The sequence below is a fragment of the Fukomys damarensis genome, unplaced genomic scaffold (assembly GCF_012274545.1).
Source record: "Fukomys damarensis isolate Sample0158 unplaced genomic scaffold, DMR_v1.0_HiC HiC_scaffold_15, whole genome shotgun sequence".
Taxonomy (NCBI): domain Eukaryota; kingdom Metazoa; phylum Chordata; class Mammalia; order Rodentia; family Bathyergidae; genus Fukomys; species Fukomys damarensis.
The window spans coordinates 11619018-11640239 of NW_022900927.1; the positions used below are offsets into that span (position 1 = coordinate 11619018).

The 21222-nt window shown below is 38.2% G+C and overlaps 1 protein-coding gene across 7 annotated transcripts in view; it reads right to left on the reverse strand.

The window, feature by feature from the left end:
• LOC104873989 (periphilin-1) overlaps positions 1 to 21222 on the reverse strand; it is a 282429-nt gene that overhangs the window by 34932 nt on the left and 226275 nt on the right. For 5 of the 7 annotated variants that reach the window (XM_010640942.2, XM_010640939.2, XM_010640937.2 and 2 more), the window contains 3 exons: positions 10342 to 10398; positions 8128 to 8207; positions 5170 to 5289 (listed from right to left, as the gene is read on the reverse strand). In XM_010640942.2, coding sequence (XP_010639244.1) covers positions 5170 to 5289; positions 8128 to 8207; positions 10342 to 10398 — 257 coding nt within the window. The remainder of the gene's footprint in view (positions 1 to 5169; positions 5290 to 8127; positions 8208 to 10341; positions 10399 to 21222) is intronic. The other 2 variants (XM_010640940.3, XM_010640938.3) reach the window with 1 other exon arrangement.

Below are 21222 nucleotides of genomic sequence, written 5' to 3' on the forward strand. Positions count from 1 at the left end.
TAATTATACGCATGACCAGGGCAAATTTCTTTCTCTCTCTTCTTCACCGAGTGGGATAATGAAAAAGTAACCTTTAAGATCCAAAATTAAAGACAAGAGGTTTGAGGGATAAAAGCAGGATTAGGAATTCCCAGGTGTTGGGCTCCTATAGGGACTATGTGGCCATTCACTTGATGGAGGTCATGTAATAGCCTCCATTTTCCTGATATTTCAGTATTCAGAAAATTGGAGCATTCCACAAGCTACAAGAAGGATGAGTTTGGTTCACATTTGCTCTTCCACCATGGGTGGGGCCTGTTTAAATTTCTCCTCTTTTAGAGGCCATTCTTCCTCCCAAAACAGAAACACCAGTACAATGCCCCAGCTCACTTAGCAACTGGACAGTAAGAAGACCTCTGAGCTGATAAAGCTAACCTTCCACCCTGCTGTACAAGTGTCACGCTACTCCTCCACTGCCTATTTCCCCTCAAAGAATGAGAAGTTGGACCTTGTTCTTTTTCCAGGCTTTGGAAGACCGGTCCTCCACGATGATCTGCAGCAGCCAGCTGCCTTCGGGGTTTCCCACACAGAGCTTCACTTCTCACAGTGTGCAACTGTGGCAGCTCGGAGGATGAAAACATTACGTGGAGACGACATTTGGTCTGAACACTGACTGCCTATTTCCCCTCAAAGAATGAGAAGTTGGACCTTGTTCTTTTTCCAGGCTTTGGAAGACCGGTCCTCCACGATGATCTGCAGCAGCCAGCTGCCTTCGGGGTTTCCCACACAGAGCTTCACTTCTCACAGTGTGCAACTGTGGCAGCTCGGAGGATGAAAACATTACGTGGAGACGACATTTGGTCTGAACACTGAGAGGTCCACAAAGTACAATGCCCCAGCGCACTTAGCAGCTGGACAGTAAGAAGACCTCTGAGCTGATAACCCTAACCTTCCACCCTGCTGTGCAAGTGTCACGCTACTCCTCCACTGCCTATTTCCCCTCAAAGAATGAGAAGTTGGACCTTGTTCTTTTTCCAGGCTGTGGAAGACTGGTCCTCCACGATGATCTGCAGCAGCCAGCTGCCTTCGGGGTTTCCCACACAGAGCTTCACTTCTCACAGTGTGCAACTGTGGCAGCTCGGAGGATGAAAACATTACGTGGAGACGACATTTGGTCTGAACACTGAGAGGTCCACGGGGACTGTCCTGAGAGCACCCAGTGTGAGGAAGTCTCAAAGGAGAAGTGCTGAACAGAGAATGCTCCAGCTTTTATTGCAGGGAAATACAGGGAAGAAAAGTAGCTTGGTTGTCAAAGAACAAGGAGGTCTGCTACACATTTTTTAGGGTAATCTAAGCAATTTATTGGGCAGAGGGAAGGACACAGGTCAAACCTATTATGCTTCCCTAATCTAATCTTTAACCTTGCATTCCAGTGCCTGTGGGCTTTTTGCCCTGCAGGCCCTTTCTTAATCAGACATTCCAAGGCAGGCGTGCTTTTGCCCCGCAGGCCCCTTCATGACTTTAATCATTCACTCCTCCTACAGGTTCCCCACAAACGCCATTTGCATTTCTGATATATACATATATTAGCTACTAAAAAACTACCTTAACAAGTCTAAGGTACAAAATTTAAGCAATTTAAATCAAAAGCGTGAGCATCATTTCAGAAGTAAATCCTACCATCAATATATTCTAACAACGAGAACCACAAGAAATAAGTTTAAAGTCTTTGTAAACTGTTTAGTTTCCAGTATTCTAATAAAGCAGCACGAAAGGGACCAACGCAGTCCTGCAAACAAAAGATGTATATTGGGGAGCACATCAGAGCCACCAAGTTTTGGTAAATCAAAAAGCAAAGAGAATGGGCTGGGGGTTTAGCTCAGTGGCACTGTGCCTGCCCCACAAGCACAAAGTCCTGAGTTCAATCCCCGTTAACAAAAAAAAAAAAAAAAAAAAATTTGATATAAGCTATAACCTGGTAAACGGGCTGGGGATTTAGCTTAGAGGTTCCACTGCCTGCCTCACAAGCCCAAGATTCCAAGTTTGACCCTGGTACCCACAAAAAGCAAAGAGAAAAGAAAACTGACAAAAAGTGTAACAGACCTGTTGTAATAACCTTCAAATAATTTGGCTTTCATTTAGAAAGCATAAAGCCAATCTCTAACAGCTATTTGAGGATGGTAAATTATATTTCCACAAAAATGACTGAAAAGTCCACAGTATAACCTCTAATGCGGTGTCTGACCCAAGCAGGTGCAGAATATATAGTAAATTTAAAGCCAATACACTATTTTTCGCTGAAAATGTGTGTGCTGAAACACTAGACAACACATGCTGTTTAAAAACAATCTATAGGGCTGGGGATTTAGCTCAGTGGTTTGGTGGCCTGCCCCGCAAGTGCAAGGACCCCAGTTCAATCCCCAATACCAAAAAAACAAAACAAAAACAATCTATAGTTAAAAGTTTGGTAAATTATGCAAACACCATTATTAATTATCCTTTTATGGACACAGATGAGCATATTAATAGATTAAAATTGCTATATAGTGCTGACATAGAAAAACCAATCAATCTCATTTAAATACATCAATCTACCTCTTTTAAATACAGCATTTCTCAAATATACTAGCTAATATCTTTTTTTTTCCCTCAGACTTAAGATCCTACAGAATTACTAGTCTGTCAAAACCTTTCAGAAATGTTCTATTACAATCCAAAAGATCAAAGAATAAAACTGAACAGAGGTATGAACTGCAATAAGCCTGAGTATTTAAGCACATTACTGAATTTATCTTCACTTTCCCTGGGCATTAAAACTTCCAGGGTCTCCCACAGAAACTGGTAAAAATTATATGATGGCAGAAGAGAAGATAAGCAAGAAACTCAAGAAATTTAGTTTCTTTCAACTCATAAAAATGAGTCTACACAATATTTCCAAAGTACCTGGACTATTACTTAAAGAGCAGAAGGAGTACCAGACCAGCACAATTAGATTTAAACATACACACAGGGCTGGGGATTTAGCTCAGTGGTGCCACCGTCTGCCTCACAAGCACAATGTCCTGACTTCAATCCCTGGTACTAAACAGAAAAAAAAAAGAAAGCCCAGATTTAAACAGACATATACAAGAAACAAAACTTTGCCCAATTTTTAATATCAAGCGAAGGGCTTTTCTTCATTCTAGGTTACTCTATTATATCAGGTATGAATTTACAAGAGCAGGGTCAAAATTCTATTTTGTCACAAGTATGGATCATTGGAAAAACTATTCAACAGCCCGTGAACTTACATTACTACTGTCTGGGGAAAATAGTAATAAGATGTTGAGACTCAGATTACAAAGCCTTAAAAAACTGCTCTACTGCTCTATTTCCTGTATGAAAAAGCATCAACCTGACTAGGAAACACTGTAGACAGGAGAATGAACTTAATGCTGCTGTCCAACATTAATGATGTACACCAAGTAATAAACATGCTACAGTAATCCAGGTCCTCTATTCACATGTATTTCTCCTCTTCAGGCCGACAAAAGACCATGCCTGACCTACGACACTACTTCCAGATTTACAGGGTTAGTTTACATTAGTCCTAAATCTAGCAAATTCTGGTCAAATTTTAGAGAAAAAGCAAAGAAGTTTAAGAAGTCTTTCTAGATCCCAATGTGTTTGACTATTCAGAGTTAAAATCTATCCAAGAAATCAAAAAACTTAAAATTTGACAAAGTACACAGTAAAATATTGTAAGAAATCATTAGAAAATATTGATATGAAGATGGAGATGAGGAATATACCATTAATATTCAGAAGTAAAATCTTGCTTATATACAAAAAACCTAAGTATATATTGTCAAAGTCTTTTATTAATAAATCATTACACAAGTAAGAAATCAGTTTTGGTCCAAAATGGCAATGTTGAAGTACAGATATTATATTTAATATTTTAAAAACCACTATTCTAGGGCTGGGAATATAACTCCATTGTAAAGCACTCACCTAGCACATTCAAAACCCTGGGTTAAAGGGATTTAGCTCAGTGGTTCCACTGCCTGCCTTGCAAGTGCAAGGACCTGAGTTCAATCCCCAGTACAAAAACACTGGGTTAAATCCCCAGTACTATCATAGAAAAACAAAAAACAATAAAGCACTATTCGAAAACACTACTCTCTTGCTTTTTATTCTAATTTAAGAGCAAAACTATTTTATTTAAAATTACTGCATTAATTATATTACTATACTGTTAATGTTTTTAAACAATGCTAGGAAAGGGCTAAAAAAAGTTTCTCATGCATACAATACATTTACTCAAGAACATGTAAAAACCCTATTTTAGAGTACAAGAACAAAGAAACCTTGAAGTATTTAAGAAAAATTGCTATCTACATGACAGATCAGCATTTTTGAAAAGAGGGGCTCCATTTGGGTAAGTTTTGACAGGGTTTATACTTCTTATGAGCAGTGTAATTAGTTATTTTGGAAAGGACCTTTTTTATATAAGGATGAGCTTTTTTTTTGAAATAGGTTTTCACTATGTAGGTCAAGCTGGCCTTAAATTTTGTGGCTATCCTCCTGCCTCAGCCTCCCAAGTGCTGGGATTACAGTTGTGGACCACAACACCCAGTTGTAACCTTATATCACTGTTAAAAAGAATGCTAATACTCCCTTTTAAGAAAAAGAAAAAAAACTTTCCATAGAAGTTACCCAAAATACATCAAAAAGCAAAAATTTTCCTTCAAATATAGTTATTTATGAAGATACAGAGATTTATTACCACTGCCTATCATGTCAACACTAATTCTTTTAGCATGAAAGCCTGCACGTAAAACTTTAGTTCTTGAAATTTCTTTGACTAGATATATTACCCATTATACAGAGGTTTTTCAAATTATTTTCAAATATTTTAATACAAACATTTCATAAGCAATTTTCTATGAACCCCCAAATCAAAACTACTACTCTGGGGGTCACAGATTTAGCTCAGTAGCCTGGCACCTGCCTCACAAGCACAAAGTCCCTGGTACCAAAATCAAAACAAAGACTATGACTCTGTATAGTAAATTTTAATAATTCACAAGCATGTTTTCCTTTAAATGTATTCTGAGGTACTAAAAAAAGGCAAATGTGTTCCACCTGTAAGTTAATATCCACACAAAACCTGCAGGTGTCAAATATAATGGAGAAATGATACCGTACCTGGAACTCAGAAATCCCAGGCGAGCTGCTCTCATCTGACTTCTCCAGCTTTTCAGCAGCCCACTTGCTCGCAGCCTCAGCAAATTCCTTTTCAGTTAGCCTGCTGGGTTTATCTAACACCTAATAAAGATCAGAGCACGTTTGTCACATTTACCAAGGGTGTTTACACTTCAGATTCATCAAGAAGCACACCTTACTTATATGTCAAATCATAAAAGTCCTTCAAATTGATGACATGAATTGGCACTCTTTTTCTCCTCTTCTTCAAAAACACTCAGAAGAACATTTGTTTAAGCTAAGCAGCAATTCCCTTGGGACACGTATACTAGACATGACCCAATTTCATTTACACAAAACTTCAGGGATTCATCTATGGCACAAAGCAGAGACTGACAGCTCAAAAAACTAACTTTATATACACAGAACACAAAAGATGCATGACTTTCGACTTGCTGTCTTTAATTATGGTCAGTGAAATAAATAACGCCAAAATTTCATTAGGGGTCATTCTAACACAATAGAAAATTCTAGATATGCTATTTTTATAAATTATATAAATCCTACTGCTTTCAGAGAATTTTTAAATTTAAGTTTCATTATTTCACCCTACCCATTTCTTTTCTCTAACCTAATATAATACAAAATATGCAGTTTGAAGTTAAGGATGAACCTTACTTAGTTCAAGTAAAATTTACCTATTTGCTGGAAAGATGGCTTTATAAAAAATACTTTCAGTCTTGGCATTCTCATTTACAAATCAGGATTCATAATGTTCACTTTAGAAAGTAGTTTTGAGAATTCAGAGAGGCAACAGATTTGAAAATATCTAAGGTTATGTGTGACACTTTTTTCTATATTCCATCATATTAATCTATTATAGTAAAAAAACATGAAGAAAATTAATCAGTTCATGGGGGAAATATAAACTCAAAGAAAATAAAATTTATTTTTAGATCACATATAATTTCCCTAATGTCATTTAAAGGCTTAAGCTATAGATTAAAATACTAAAGTATGAATTAGGAAAACTCTTTTCTTAAGACCCTTATATTAAATCACTAATTCCATTGTTTCTCTAGAATAATCTTCCTCACCTGTTCCTACCACACCTAATTTTCGCCTATCTTGCTTCTCAAATCGTATCACTGACTCCAAGTATACCCCCGTCCTCTGGAAGACAGTCCAGTAAAAATCTCCATCCTCTGGTGCATTTCACTAATAAAGTGCTTCTCTACACAAACAAGAAAAGAATTTTAATTGAACAGAAGCTCATGGAGATGATGACGGTACATCTATTACCTCAAAGTATAACCCCAGAGACTGAAACGCTCGTTCCCTGGCCAAAGTCATCAGTGAATACTGATGGAAAGGGCACTTGAACGTCCTCACATTGGTCACCAGTACAGTCACAGCGAAGATCTACACAGAGGTGTGGGAGGGCAAAATACCTCACCCCAAACACGCTTCTTGCCATATTCTGACTTGGTTATTCAGAGGAACTGCAGACAGACGAATGGCTCTGAAAAGCCATCCTCCTACAGAACAGAAATGTATACACGTATCTACATGAGAGAGTAAGCAGAGTATAGACAGCAGCTTCCCTCCGAGATCTCCACACCTGCCTAGGACAGGATCTTCACAGGGGAAGAGGCTGGGGGCCTGAGAACTGGTTCAGGCAGAGAGGCCACAGCTGGCTGTGTGCATAATCAGGAAGGTTTCCACCCGAGTTGCCCTCCTGAACCTCCCCTGGCTTGGGAGGCTACCGCACCCCTTCACGAGTCCCAAGCCCTACTCTTCTGTGTACTTGGAGGTGCTATATAAACTTCAGCCACCTAGTCTTCTCCTTGATGTCACGTACTAAAATTGTCAAACCTTTGGAAGGAAAACAGAAAATTGCAAACTTCCTTTATTCCACAGCCACTGAGGGGGCCTACGTAGTTCATTCCCAGCCCCTGCCCATAATGAATGTTAAAAAAGGCCAGGTGTGATGGTACATGCCTGTAATCTCAGCTACCTGGGAAGCTGAGGCAAGAAGACTGTAAACTTAAGGCCAGCCTTGGCAACTTAGCAACACTTTATCTCAACAAACAGAAAGGGACAGGAATGAACTCGGTGGTGGAGCACTCACTCCTGGACTCCTTCCCTAGTTTAAAAAAAAAGAGTTCCCGGCGAGCTTGGATTACACATAGACGCAATCTCAAAACAAAAACAAAAACAACCTGGCATTCTAGATCCCTTAGATATCTAAGTATGTTCCAATGATATCTAAGTATGTTCCGATGATACTAAATTGTCACAAAGAAAGTTTTTCCCCTTCTGAAGCAGAGAACTAGCTGCCCCTGAATATCCTGAATATTCAGGTGATATCAGTGCTGGGTGAAAAAGGTGTAACTAAGCAGAACTCATGAAAACACCAATTCCTCAAATTTAAAACTGAGGATTAGAAACACGAGGTCCATCTTTTGAACATGTTTTGAGATACTGAGAAGCAGGAATGAAAACGAGAAGAGTAGCTATCCATTTGAGAAAAATCAATTAACTTCTGAAACATTAATTTAGTGTAGAATGGAAACTTATACCTACCATTTCTGTATGAATAAGAGAAAATCACATATTATCCAGAAGCAGATAGTCAAATTTTAGGTGTCTTGCAAATGCCCACAACTAACAAATGCAAAATCTAAAACATGCTCCCATCTAAGTATTTACTGGCTATGGTCAAGATGAGTAAGATGAGCTGCAGTGCTAATACTTTTATAGAGTGACTTATACAAAATGCTTCTATGAGAAAACTGCACATTTGCTTTGGTAGCTATTCTGAAGTTGGGGTTACTTAAAATTCAAGTTGTTAAATGCAGCAGTTAGACCATCAATGTGGAATAAATAGTGAAAGCATTGGACTGACAGAGTCCATCTTACTTTGCCGTTCTTTAAAATGATTTTACAAAAGTAACAAACCTTTGATGAAGGACCTGCTGAAGAACTTGACGGTGAAGTGTCTCTTGATGTTTTCAAAGACTGGACTTGTCTCTCTTTACCTATGTAAGAAAACAGAAGATGTAATTTCCTAGCTCATTTATTTTCAATTAAGTGACTCGGTAACTGAAATCATGAATGGATTCATATACTCATTTTATTACTGAAACTTTGTATTACATTTTTAAATTAATTAATACCTAAAACTACATCTCTTAGAGGCTGACATCAAAAGCTGGAAGTCAGAATCATGAATCCCCAAATATTTATTAAATTGTTTAAAAGAAATCACTGAGATAGTCATTTTGAAAGATTACTTGAATACTGCTGAATGTATACTTTTTTTGTTGTTTTTGTTTGAGACAGGGTCTCTCTGTGTAGTTCAGGATGGCCTTCACTCGAGGTGGTCCTCCTGCCTCCACATCTTAAGGGCTGGGATTACAGGAATACAGCACCATGCTCAGGAATTGTATATATACAATATTTAAGAAATAGGTTTATTTAAATAGAATACTGATAGAAAAACACTTCATTAAAGTTTCACATACAATTATCTGCTCTTGACCATTGGGAAAAAATAAAAAAAACAAAAACAAAAAACAGAGAGTGAGCAGAAAGTGGTACTAAGTTTAAAGCCATTCAGAGGCTGGTCAAGACCAGATAGTAAGTTAAAGCCAGGACATAAGAGCAAAGGTAGAGACAAACTTCCTTGAAAGTGAGGCAAAGCCAGCTTTGGTTAGTTCTTCCTTGTCACAGCCAGAATAGCTAAGCAGCGCCTAGACACTCAAAGGCTGCTAACCACCTAGGGCAGTGGTAAGTAACACGTCTTAGGTCCTAGGGACCCAAAGGCTCTCTCTAGACCAGTGCTTCTCAAGCAGGGAGCTTTGTTCCTTCTACCCACAAACACTGTGCAATGTGTGACGACAACTACAATGGTTACAAATAAGAGAACCACTCACTGACAGCGGCCAGGGATGCTGCTAAACACCCTGTTATGTGGGTGAATGAATCATGAATCATCCAGCCTCATCTAACCTCATTTAAGCTCTGCTTGAGGCTGAGTAAAAGAAATAACCTAGAATCTTTGATTTTTTTTTGGAACCAGGGATCAAACCTGGGTCCTCATGCTTATGAGGCTGGCGGTGGAACCACTGAGCTAAATCCCTGGCCCTATAACCTAGAATCTTATGCTACACCAACCTGATACCATATGAGGCTTCTAAATCAAGCAGATTAAAATTCCTGAAGACCTTGAAAAGCAAAAGAAATGTGACAGAAACCCCAATGGCCAAAAACAATTTAGTCATTCCTTAGTGTATCTCCACTGCACACAGCAAATTTAACACTGCACTACACCGTAAGTTCCTAAACAAACAATAACAATTTATTCAATTTCAAAATAGCTATGACCTTAGAGAAAAGAGCAGATATTCAAAATGAGGTAAAAAGATGAATCCTATTTTACTACCCTTCAAATACAATGACCTACCTCCTCAACCTATTTAAAGACTAAAAAGTCACTGAAAGAAGATGAAGCGCTGCACCATTAAGCACAGCAGACTGTGCCAACTACGGACATAAGTGCGGGTTCAATCTTAGCACACATCAGCTGCTAGACACGAGAGGAATTCTGTCACAAGTACAGTAGCTGTAAATCTCTTGCTTAGTGTTTACAAACAGGACATCAGTTCAACAGCTATGCCATGCATTTCCCCCAGATTTCACATGCTCAAAAGCTTATTTAAGCAGGTATCAATCAATCTCAGTATGCAAAAGCGAAGAGCACCAAAGGGCAAGGCAAGCAGTTTATTACACATCCACATACTTTCATTTATATCTGTACAAATGGGAGGCCTAGGCAAGAAGCAAATGACAAAGAAAAAGATGATAAAGATGGCAGCAGAAACAGCTTAGAGAGGGAAGCAAAGATTCCTTGATGCAATTTGCCAAGGGCCTATGTTTTCTGCAGCTCTCAGCCTCCTGCAGAGCTACATGATCCGGCCATGAATGATTAGCCCAGATAACAAAACCATACATCCCCCCAAATCTTACTACCTCTACTGCTATACTGCTACCCAATTCTCATGGCAATAGACTAATGGAGTACTACACACTTTTCTCATTTCTATGACCTCTACCAATTCAAGCCTCCCAGCCCCTCAAAAATCCCAAATCAGAATCTAGCTCAAAACTCACCTCTTTCTGGCTTTCCTTCATTCTGCCGCTTGCAGCAGGCACCAGCACGCACAGGCTCTAGGGAAAGTCGGGCAGGGAGGAATTAACAACAGGACCTCTGTGCCCAGCACAAGTGAGGTGAGAACCCAGAAAGATGAAAAGAGGGATTTCTAAGCATTTGTTAGTGACCTTAAAGTTGTTGCTACCATGCACCCTTCAGCTCTGTGGGCACACTGCTAACTGGGCAGCTGTTCCTAAGACCTCAAGCTGCTCAGAAAGAACCTACGCACTAAAAAGTACAAGATGGAAATGTAGTTAATTTGATCAGTTTAGTTAAGCAGACAGAACCAGACTTCAGTTTTCCTTCATTTCATTCAGATGGGTGCTGAGATGAGCACCAGAATGTCTCTAGTTTGTCACATGCCTGTACTCAATGTCCCTTCAATCATCATTTTCTTAATTTGTTCTTTTACTCTCATTTTCTGGTATTCTGAATAAAAGCTGGCCTCATTCTGGGACTGCTTTCCTTCCTTTGGAGCAGTCCTTCTGGTCTCTCAGTGTTCTTGCAGTCTCTGACTGAGCAACTCATTCTGTTCATCTCCAGCGTCTCAGGGTGGCATTCTGCCACAAAGCTGGGGTACCTGAGCAAACACCACTGAAGATGCATCACGAAAGAACAGGAGAAATTTCTGCTTAAGGTGCAGAAGACCAAATACTATCCCTAAAGTACACTCCTTTGGCATACTGAGATGACTATTCAGACCAACAAACAGAAGAATAGTTCTGAAAAACTGTGTTTTTATAAAGAGAAATTTAAGGCAGATGCAAAAAGAGCTTTCTCTGAGGTATCCTTAATGTGCTTTAAAATGGATCTAAGAAGGATCATATCACAAGAAAAGCAACCAGGGATTCAGCACCTCAACAAGACAGAGACTGTTATGGGTTGTCAGCTACTCTTCTGAGACCAGCTCAGATTACTGGAGACTTTACCTATATAACAAGAAAATCATTTATTTGCCATGAATATCTTCTTCACCCTCCCACAGATGACTGATACCTCCACACCAAAAGGCCCTGATTCTATTCTAATGCAATATAAAATTCAATTATCTGGCCCTTTTTTCAGTCTGATATTCTGTGAAATTCCCATGCAGACACATTTAATAAATTTTGATTTATCTTTTTTCCTGTTTATCTGGCTACTGTCTATTTCAGCTACAATTACTGAAACACCAGAGGGTTGAAGAAAAATTTGTAAACTCCCTACAAAAGTCAGGCTAACTTGGAAGCATAGGAGAAAAGAGCATAAGACAAGGACCACATTTTATTTATCACCATCCATAAAGTTCACATTCAAAAGACTGGTAAAGGAGACATTCATATTCATATCCATATCCAGGCAAGTCAAGCCTGAAACATGGCAGGGTGTAGTGGCACATGCCTACAATCCCAACTTACTCAGAAGGCAAAAGCAGAAGGATTGCAAGTTCAAGACCAGCCTGGGCAATGTAGCAAAAACTGGTCTGAAAAAATTAAGAGGAGCAGAGAGGGAGAAAGAGAAAGAGGGAGAGAAAGGGAGATGAATCTCACTAGAAATCAAAAAGAATACTGGGAAAGTTTTCAAATATGCATTTTAACTTGCTCTCAACAAACTGCCTATGACACTGGGCTTGGGGCTGCACATCTATGAACCCAACATTCTGGAGGATCCCAAGCTTGAGTCTTGCTTAGGGAATTTAGTGACAGGCTGTGGAGATATAGTCAACAAACTATGCCTTCCTGCCCTTGATCTATAAGGTGACTTCAGGTGCTTGGACACTTGGTGGGCCAAGTGAAGAGAAAGCAAACTTTCTCTGCTGCATCTTAATGTTTTGCCAGAATATATCTTGCGATAAGGAAATGGCCTTGTGACTATTTGTCTCCTAATGTTTTTATATGTAAAAATTTTATTTTGTACTTTCAATAACCCTAATATTGGCTCTTAGAATAGTGGGAGACAGACATTATCTCAACAGCCTGAAGTCTGTAAGAAGTCTGTGAGAAGTTTGTACTAAGGTGATGTCATGATGTTATGATTAATATATCCTGCTTCTAAGTCTCTATAAAAAGACTAGCTCTCTTAAAAATAAAGCATGCAGATATAATTATTTTATTCATCGCTGCATCCCCTGTGTCCTGGTAATTGTGTGACCCTTACCCATGGCCTCCAACGCACTAGACACTGACAACAGGCTATCTCAAAACAAAACAAATAAACAAAACAAAACAAACAAACAAACAAAAAACCAGGCTGCTATGTAGCTCAGTACAAAGGCCCTCAGTTCAATCCCCAATATCAAAGGAAGGGAAGCCAAAATATGCTGGTCAGGGTGTCCTAATATTTTTCTAACGAGAACAAATTTCAAAACATTTCATTCAAGTCTTTTATTACAGATCCTAAATTGCAGCTTATTTTTTTTTCCTTAAAAAAAAAAATTTCATGAACTCTTTTGGCATTGGTAAGCAATTTCCCTAGAGATAGTTTTCATATACTGCCATCCTACTTTTGCAATAATTTTGTTATGGATGCAATGTTTTTTTCTTTCACACCGGGCAAGTTTTTGTTCCTCTTGAGTAGTGGATTTATTTTTAGGTTACATACATTATGCAGTGCTGCTCCTTTTCTGTTTGCTTTGGCCAAACTCTTAGTTCACCTATAGCAACTGTTCAGAACATTATGAAAGGTGTTTACTTCATGCATTAACTTTATTCTCACATTTATTTTCCTATACCTATTCTGTAAAAGGCACCCCCTTTACAGAAAATTCTGCATCTATTTATTTAATCCTGTTTTATTAAGTGTTGACTTCATTAAGCTACCTCAAATTCTTTTTCGAACCAAGCCAAAAGATAAGTGCAGTTATATTTCACAGATGTACTCTGGCTATTTCATCATTTCATATTAGATGTAAGAATGGACTGCATGCAGCTATCTCTTCCAAACTTTGTGTTAGCACTCCGAGTTGGTGGAAGAAACCCCGACAAAAAAGTATTCACTCCACTGACAACAGCAAACGCAATACACCAGTTTACTAACACACCATCAGTTATGTGTCTATTAATTTTGATTTCAAATTTCAGAGATATTCAAGCTATTAACACATAGATTCTCATCCATGTTGCCCTAAGTGGGTAGATTAATTTCCTAACGGACAAGTAAAACCATCCAGCAGAATAAAGGATCTGGAACAATTATTTATTCGTAGTTTCAATCCACTAAATTTTGGGTTTGCTTATTTATTTATGGTACCAAGGATCAAACTCGGGACCTTGCACTTGCAAGGCAGGCACTGGAAACACTGACCTAAATCCCCGGCCCAGGTTTGCTTTTTATTAAACCACCCCACTGCACTTAAACTTAACCCAGTTTTCACTGATCCACTAAGATGGACACTGACAGTCTCACTCTTGTTATCTGTGATAGCTAAAATGATGTATAAACAAGATTTTCTAAATATGTTCGCATTTTACTTTTATGCTTGTGTTAGCTTCCCATCACTGCAACAAAATGCCTGAGATAATAACTTATAAGGAGCAAAGGATTATGTTGGCTTACAGTTTTGGAGGTTCCAGTCTGAGTTACTTGGCCCCATAGCTTTGAGCCTGTAGTGACAGGGTACATCATGGAAAGAGGAGAAGGGGACAATGTAGCACATGGCAGCAGAGAGAGCAGGAAGGGGCTGGAGCCCTAATCTCTCCTTTGAGGGCGTACCAATGACCCAACTTCTCCAACCAAGCCCTACCTGGTAAAGGCCTCACCACCCTCTAATAATGCCATAGACCCAGGGGCATGTATGCAGCACATTTCAGGCCATACTGCCTTTCTATTTTTGTGTTAGTCACCCCTTTATCTTTTTCTCTCTTCTTTAGGTTATTGCTCCCTAAAATGAACATTCCTAACCTCAATACTTTTTGCTCTACGGTTTTTACATGGCTCCATCCAACACCATGAACATAAATGTCCCTCACATTTTTCACTTGCCATTCAACATTCTGTTAGGACACTACTCTTCAGCTATTTCAGCATTATCTCAACTTCATCTCATAAATGACCTCAGTTAATAAACATTAACTTTCAATTTGAGACTAAGGTAAAAAGGCTCCAACATTCCTACTTTTCCCATCACTAGGTAAAGAAAATGAGTGCTAAATTAGGATGAAGGAATGAAACTAGGAATTAAAGATTCTTAAAATAGCACAAAAGAAACCAGAATCTATACCTATCGGTGAACTAAAGAATATATGAGGAAGGGCCAGGGATTTGGCTCAGTGGTTCTACCACCTGCCTCACAAGTGCAAGGGCCCGAGTTCAACCCTTAGTACCAAAAAAGAAAAAGAAAATGAGGAAGAATTTAAAAAAAAGGATATATAAGAAAAATTGTTTGTCTTTAATTAACTTATAATTTTCCAACTTTATGATAGAAGAATGATCATACACATTCAGAGGAAACCATGTTATGGCCTGTGTCTAGATGTCCACCCAAAGCCTCATACAGTCATAGCTGGGTCTCTTCAGAGGCAGCCAGATCTAGGGTGTGTGATGCTGGGATTAAGGATATGTGGTAATTAAATCTGTCCATTGGTTTAGCATAGTTCTGGTGTGGATAATGGGAAAGCTCTTCCTGGGTGTGAGTGCTACCCATCCTAAAGGCATGTAGTCTGCATAGACTATAAGGGACAGAAAGAGGTATGCTGTCATCACTTGTTGGTTGTTACATCACCGATTTGCTGCCTTCCACCCACTATGAGTGGTTTCTCCTCTGTCATTCCCCTCTGTCATGCCACCCCATCTTGGAGCCACCAACTATCAACCAAAAACTCTAAAAGATGTGAGCCAAAATAAACCTTTCCTCCTTTAACCTTTGGTGTTGGGTATTTTTGAGCAACAAGAAAAAGTTAACACTCCATACTTCAAAATGTGAACTTTGATCTTTTATGAGGCTAATGATTTACTAATATATGATATTCTCAATGCTGAGCAGTGACAGCAAACCACAGGCCTCAGCCTTCCACAACCATCACAAGGATACAGTACAGTGTACTGTGTTGTTAAGCTATGGAGTTCAAGTAGGTCAGGTGTATTAAATGCATTTCTTAACAACAATATTTGCAACCTATGAGGGGGCTTATAAGGACTTAGCCACGTTGTAAGTAAAAGAACTAGTTCCACATATCAGTGCAATTTTTTACCACTGAGGTGAAATCAAAAGCTAGAGCAGTAGCATAGTAGTCCAAAAATTCAGAAAGTATTGTAAGACTTTGAAGTATCTGGTGACTCTGAATATAGTAGCTAAATATAAATCTAATATAATCTTTCCAAATCTACTTTATTCAAAATATTTTTTCCTGCTTAAAGCAAGGATAAATCTAATCAGTATCATTCAACCCTATCAAGTGCTATTAATTATTGGTAATTCATAAAAGAACAAAGGATACTACAGGATAGAACAAGAAATCAGTAGAGTGTTGTTAGAGATTATGTCTTGGAAACTACATGACTCTCAGAACACTGTGTGGTATATAAGGACAAACAAATACTTAGAATTCAAAGAAATGAATTTTATAGCATAGATTTCTCCTTTCACATCTGACATTTTGAAGCAATTAAAATATGAAAAAATGCTCTGAATTATACAAATAACTGACAAAATGATTTGTTTTTCTAGATCATAAAGACATTGGAATTTGGAGCTTTTGGTTAGGAAGAACATTATTTCTTAGAGACTTACTACTCCAAGAAAATATAAAATAGCAGTGGGGTGCTGAACATCTGTAATCCCAGCTACTCAGGAGACTAAAGCAGAAAGATGGCAAGTTTAAGCCCAAGTTGGGCAAATTCATGAGACCTTGTCTCAAAATAAAATTTAAAGAGAGCTTAGGATGTAGCTCAGCTGATGGGGAGCATGTGACTACTTTGAACATAAGAAGAGTGTTCTCTGTCAAAGACAACCAAAAGTGACAGAAAAGATACAGGTACAGAGTAGAGAAAGCCTTGCACCACCTCTGCTACCCTCAAGCTGAGTATCTCTCAGGAGTCAGGGCTACTATGAGTTGAAGTAAAGGCGTATTGAGTAGGAACAGCAACTACACCAGTAAGTAGTGCTCTCTCTTAACCTACTGGCCAAAACTACAAAGTCTGACTCTTAAAACATGTACAGAAAGTTTCATCATCTGTATACATCATGAATGAATGTTGGCTACTAAAAGAACACAGTAAGTCCCCAAACAAGGAGGCTCTCTCCCTCTCCCTCTCTTTCTCTTTCTCTCTCCCCCTCCCCCTCCCCCTCAGATCACTATGTGTTGTTTTTTGGTACCTGGGATCAAACTCAGGCTCTTGCGCTTGCCCTTGCGCTTGCGCTTGCGAGGCAGGCAGTGGAACAACTAAGCTAAATCCCCGGTCCCTCTACGGTCATTATGTTATCCACCCTAGAGTCACTATATTAATCGTATAATTGCAGGCTACAACAGACACAACAAGGTCCCTTAACTAACTCTAGGCTAACCATGAATAACATACCCCTTGTCAATTAGCCGCCTATCACAAATACAAGGCCTTGAAAAGTAGATCAGTAAACAAACAGAAAGAAAACAAACTACCCACAGATCACAGGAAGAGATGACACAGAGGTGCCCAGAAGCTAATCCAGTTATGGCCAGTTGGGGAGAGGGGTGATGCCCTATATAAAAGCAGCCAGGAACAAAGGGTTTACCTATTACCACCTTTCCAGTTTCCCCTGCTCCAGTTCAGAGAAGCTATCTTCTCCTATTCATCCCTTTTCAATAAAGTTTTTCTTTCCTAAACTTTGTATCTTTAATGCTTTACTGATATTGAAGTTTATGATCCCACTGGGCTGTTGTTCACTATACTCAGCTGTCAGATCAGCCAGGAAACTCATATCTGAAGCTCTCTTATGACTAAACACATTCTCGAACAACACCAGAGAATCTAATTCAATACCCTAGAGATTGATAGCCCAAGACTTCCAGGAAAATATTAAGTTACATTCCAGGGTCTCCAAACAGCACAGCTCATGCCAATTAATCCTTCTTCACAAATATTCTCCCACCAAGGTTTCCTCATTCTTCGGATAGCACCTAAAATGCCTCTGCCAACTTAATCACTTATTTGCATGAATGTCTTACTAAATCATAAATAGGACAGAGAGATTTGACTTGCTTGATAAAATGTAAATGGTCAATATATTTTTGTTTATTCAGAGATTGTACACAACCTTGATGTGGCAATGCACCTGTAATCCCAGCACTAAGGAGGCTGAGAAAGAAAGATCACAAGTACAAGGTTAGCCTAGGCCACATAGGGAGACCCTATTTTAAAATAATAAATAATCAGAGATTGTATATAAATACAGTAACTTTTAATCTAAAAAACATTATGGTATTTAGCTATCAAGAGAATGCATTTATCCTCTCTTCCTTATTTCCTACTGTATAAGATCTAATGATAAAGTTTTTTTCATGATCACTTTATATCTCCACAGAAAAGTATCCTCTATAGCACAATTAAACATTAAAACTTTATTAGGGTTTCAGCTAAAATTCAAACATGCAAGTGGGCTTTAAAATTTATTCACAGCCAAGAGCTCATAAGACATGAACATTTTCTATTACAACGAGGTTTTAACTATGAATTCTGATTTTCCCAGATATACTCTCAAAATACTTTTAATTCTTATACACTATGTTATCTTAAAATATTTATTTGTGGGTCAGGGATTTAGCTCAGTGGCACTGCACCTGCCTTGCAAGGGCAAGGTCCTGAGTTCAATCCGCAGTACCAAAAACAAAACAAAACAATTTGTTTTTAAAAATAATCAATGCAGATGAATAATACTTGCTACTATCAAGAAATAAGAGCCGGGCATGGTGGTGCATGCCTGTAATCCCAGCACTCGGGAGGCTGAGGAGGAGAACTGCTGTGAGTTCAAGACCAGCCTATGCTACATAGTGAGCTCCAGGTCAGTCTCAACTACATAGTGAGATCTTATCTCAAAAAACCAAAGAGAGAAAGAAAGAAAAGAAAGAGAAAAGAAGAGAGGCTCAAAGTCACAGCTGATGAAAAAGAAGCCAAGAGAAGCAATAAATTTGCAAATCTCCCATAGAAATGTCATTTTAAAAATTCAACAAATATATTAGATATCTACATTAATAAACAGCATCATTGGTAAATTTCACTTTACTTTCTAGCAGATGTTCTAGGTAAATAAAGATGTAGTTCACAAATATTAATAGAATCATCTCTATAAGCAAAATGGATTTATAAGGTAATGCAATGCAAACTTTATATCACTGCTTTAACAGAGGAAATGATTTTCAACTTAACATTATCAAGAAAGCTGTTGACAAGGTGTTCCATGAGATCTGAAAGTGGAAATAAAGATAAGATAATGGGGGGGAGCACAAGCAACTGGTGCTGATCTAGGAGAGATTAGTAGATCTCTTATTTGGCCTTATGCCACATCAAATTATTAAAAATCAATGCAAAATACATCAAGCATACTTAGTTTGCAGATAAAGTGAACTGCTCTTGATGAATACTACTTGAGATTTTAGCATCTCTAGAGAATAAGTACAATTAATAAGAGGAAATTTAGCATTCATATATCTATATTTATACATATTTGTATAAATGTAGTAACTATAAACAACTGTGCCTGAACAATATACAGGCTAGGGGGCATTTTGTTTATTAGAACTATGTAAGTTTTAGTTGCCTACAATCTCAGTAAGTGACAGTAATGAAATATAGCTCTCAAAACAAAAGCTCATTTCAGGTGTCCCAATTTAAATGAACACAAGGGGCTGAGGATTTAGTTCAGTGTTTCTGCCGCCTGCCTTGCAAGCACAAGGACCTGAGTTCAATCCCGGTACCCCCCCCAAAATAATGAACACAAGAGTCTCTTCCTGCTTTGCAAGGGAAAGGACCTGAGTTCAATTCCCGGTACAAAAAGAAATTTAAATGAACACAAGGAAAATCAGTAAAGTACAAACTGTGGAAACCATCTAATAAAAGAAATACTAAAAGGAACCAAATGTATTTATATCTGGAAAAATGAATGTAACACTACTATTAAAAGACATAGAGAAAGGGCCAGGGATTTAGCTCAGTGGTTCCGCCACCTGCCTCAGAAGCACAAGGACCAGAGTTCCATTCCCGATATCAAAAAAAAAAAAAAAAAAAACACAAGGAGTTACAGTAAAAAAGGAAGAAATATCTTTATGAACCTAATACTAATACATAATATTAAGTAGTAGTTGTAGGAAAAGATATTTTTACACCAAGGAGATATACCAAGTGGACAGACTGGATTCAAACATAGCAAGCTTCTCATAAGGACTTAAGAATGGGTGTACCACACTTCACTCTGTTGTCACTCTTATGCATTCTATTATCGTAAATAAAAGTTCAATGATAAAACTATAAAAAAACAAGATTAACTAACACAACCTATTTTAGCATGTGAAAATGGACAACCAAGGCCTAAATGTTGCATTCACAGCCATGTCCAGGTCACCCAGGAAATCGTAACAGTTAAAAAATTCTTAGATGGGGCTGGAGATTTAGCTCAGTGCTGCTGCCTGCCTTGCAACCACAAAGTCCTGAGTTCAATCCACCATGCCCCATAAAATTCTTAGAAGTACAAGAAGAAAAGAGAAGTTTGACTTAGAAAGAGTATGACGTGACGCGAAGTTTCACAGGATCTGTCTAAAAAAGCAAAAAAAGGGTGTGTATGTGTGTAAGCACAAAATGGAAAGAAAACAGGCACTTGAGGTGGAAAGGTAGTGGAAGGACAAAAGGGATGTTTGAAGTACCTAGGAATTATGAATAGGGCAGGGAGGAGTGACAAATGCCTTTAATCCCAGTACTCAGGAGGCTGAGTCAGAAGGACTATGAGTTCAAGGACATTCTGGACTATATGTAGCAAGAGGCTGTCTTGGAAAAGAACTACAAAGGATTACTTTTAATAGCTGCTACAGTCAAACTTCCAAGAGTTACTGAGGCCAAAGGAGCAGTTATGACAAAGTAAAATTATTCTGAAAAGTATGAACAAAAATTTTAAAATTAAAAGTAAAAGAATTAGAAAAACTAGGGCCTAAGGAATAGGAAAACTGTTACTTTAACCTGTTATTTATATTTATAAAAAGTTTTTAAGGTTTGAGGATGTAGTTCACTGGCAGGGAACTTGCCTCAAGTGGACAAGACCCTAAGCTTGATCCCCAGCACTGCAGATACAAACCAACAGAACACCACGTTAAAGGTTTCCAAAATTTTTAATTACACTAGAAAACTAAACTTAACACACTGTGAATTAATCCAGCTTAAGCTACTGATAACTGAAGGACAATTTCTCTGTTCTTCTTTGAAGCAAGAGGCCATTGATATTTGTGACATTCAGATTTTAGTGAGAACTGATATCATGAATATATGAAGCATTTTATAAACATGAAAGTAATACAGAAAATATTCCTTTAGTACAACTTAAGTAGTTAAGAACTCAACCTAAATAACCTGAAAGAGAGCTTTACCAAAACAAATTTTTTAAATCTCCAAAACAAATTATTAAAATCTCCATCAAAGAACTAGACTTTGATGGGACCGGGGATTTAGCTCAGTGGTTCTGCTGCCTGCTTTGCAAGCCAAAGGTCCGGAGTTCAATTCCCAGTACCACAAAAGAAAGAAAGAAAAGAAAGAAAAGAAAAGAAAAGAAAAGAAAGTGAAAGAAAGAAAGAAAGAAAGAAAGAAAGGAAGGAAGGAAGGAAGGAAGGAAGGAACGAACTTGACTTTAAAAATTAAAAGACTAAAAAACTAAATATACACGCAACAGCAAAGTCATCTGGTCTATT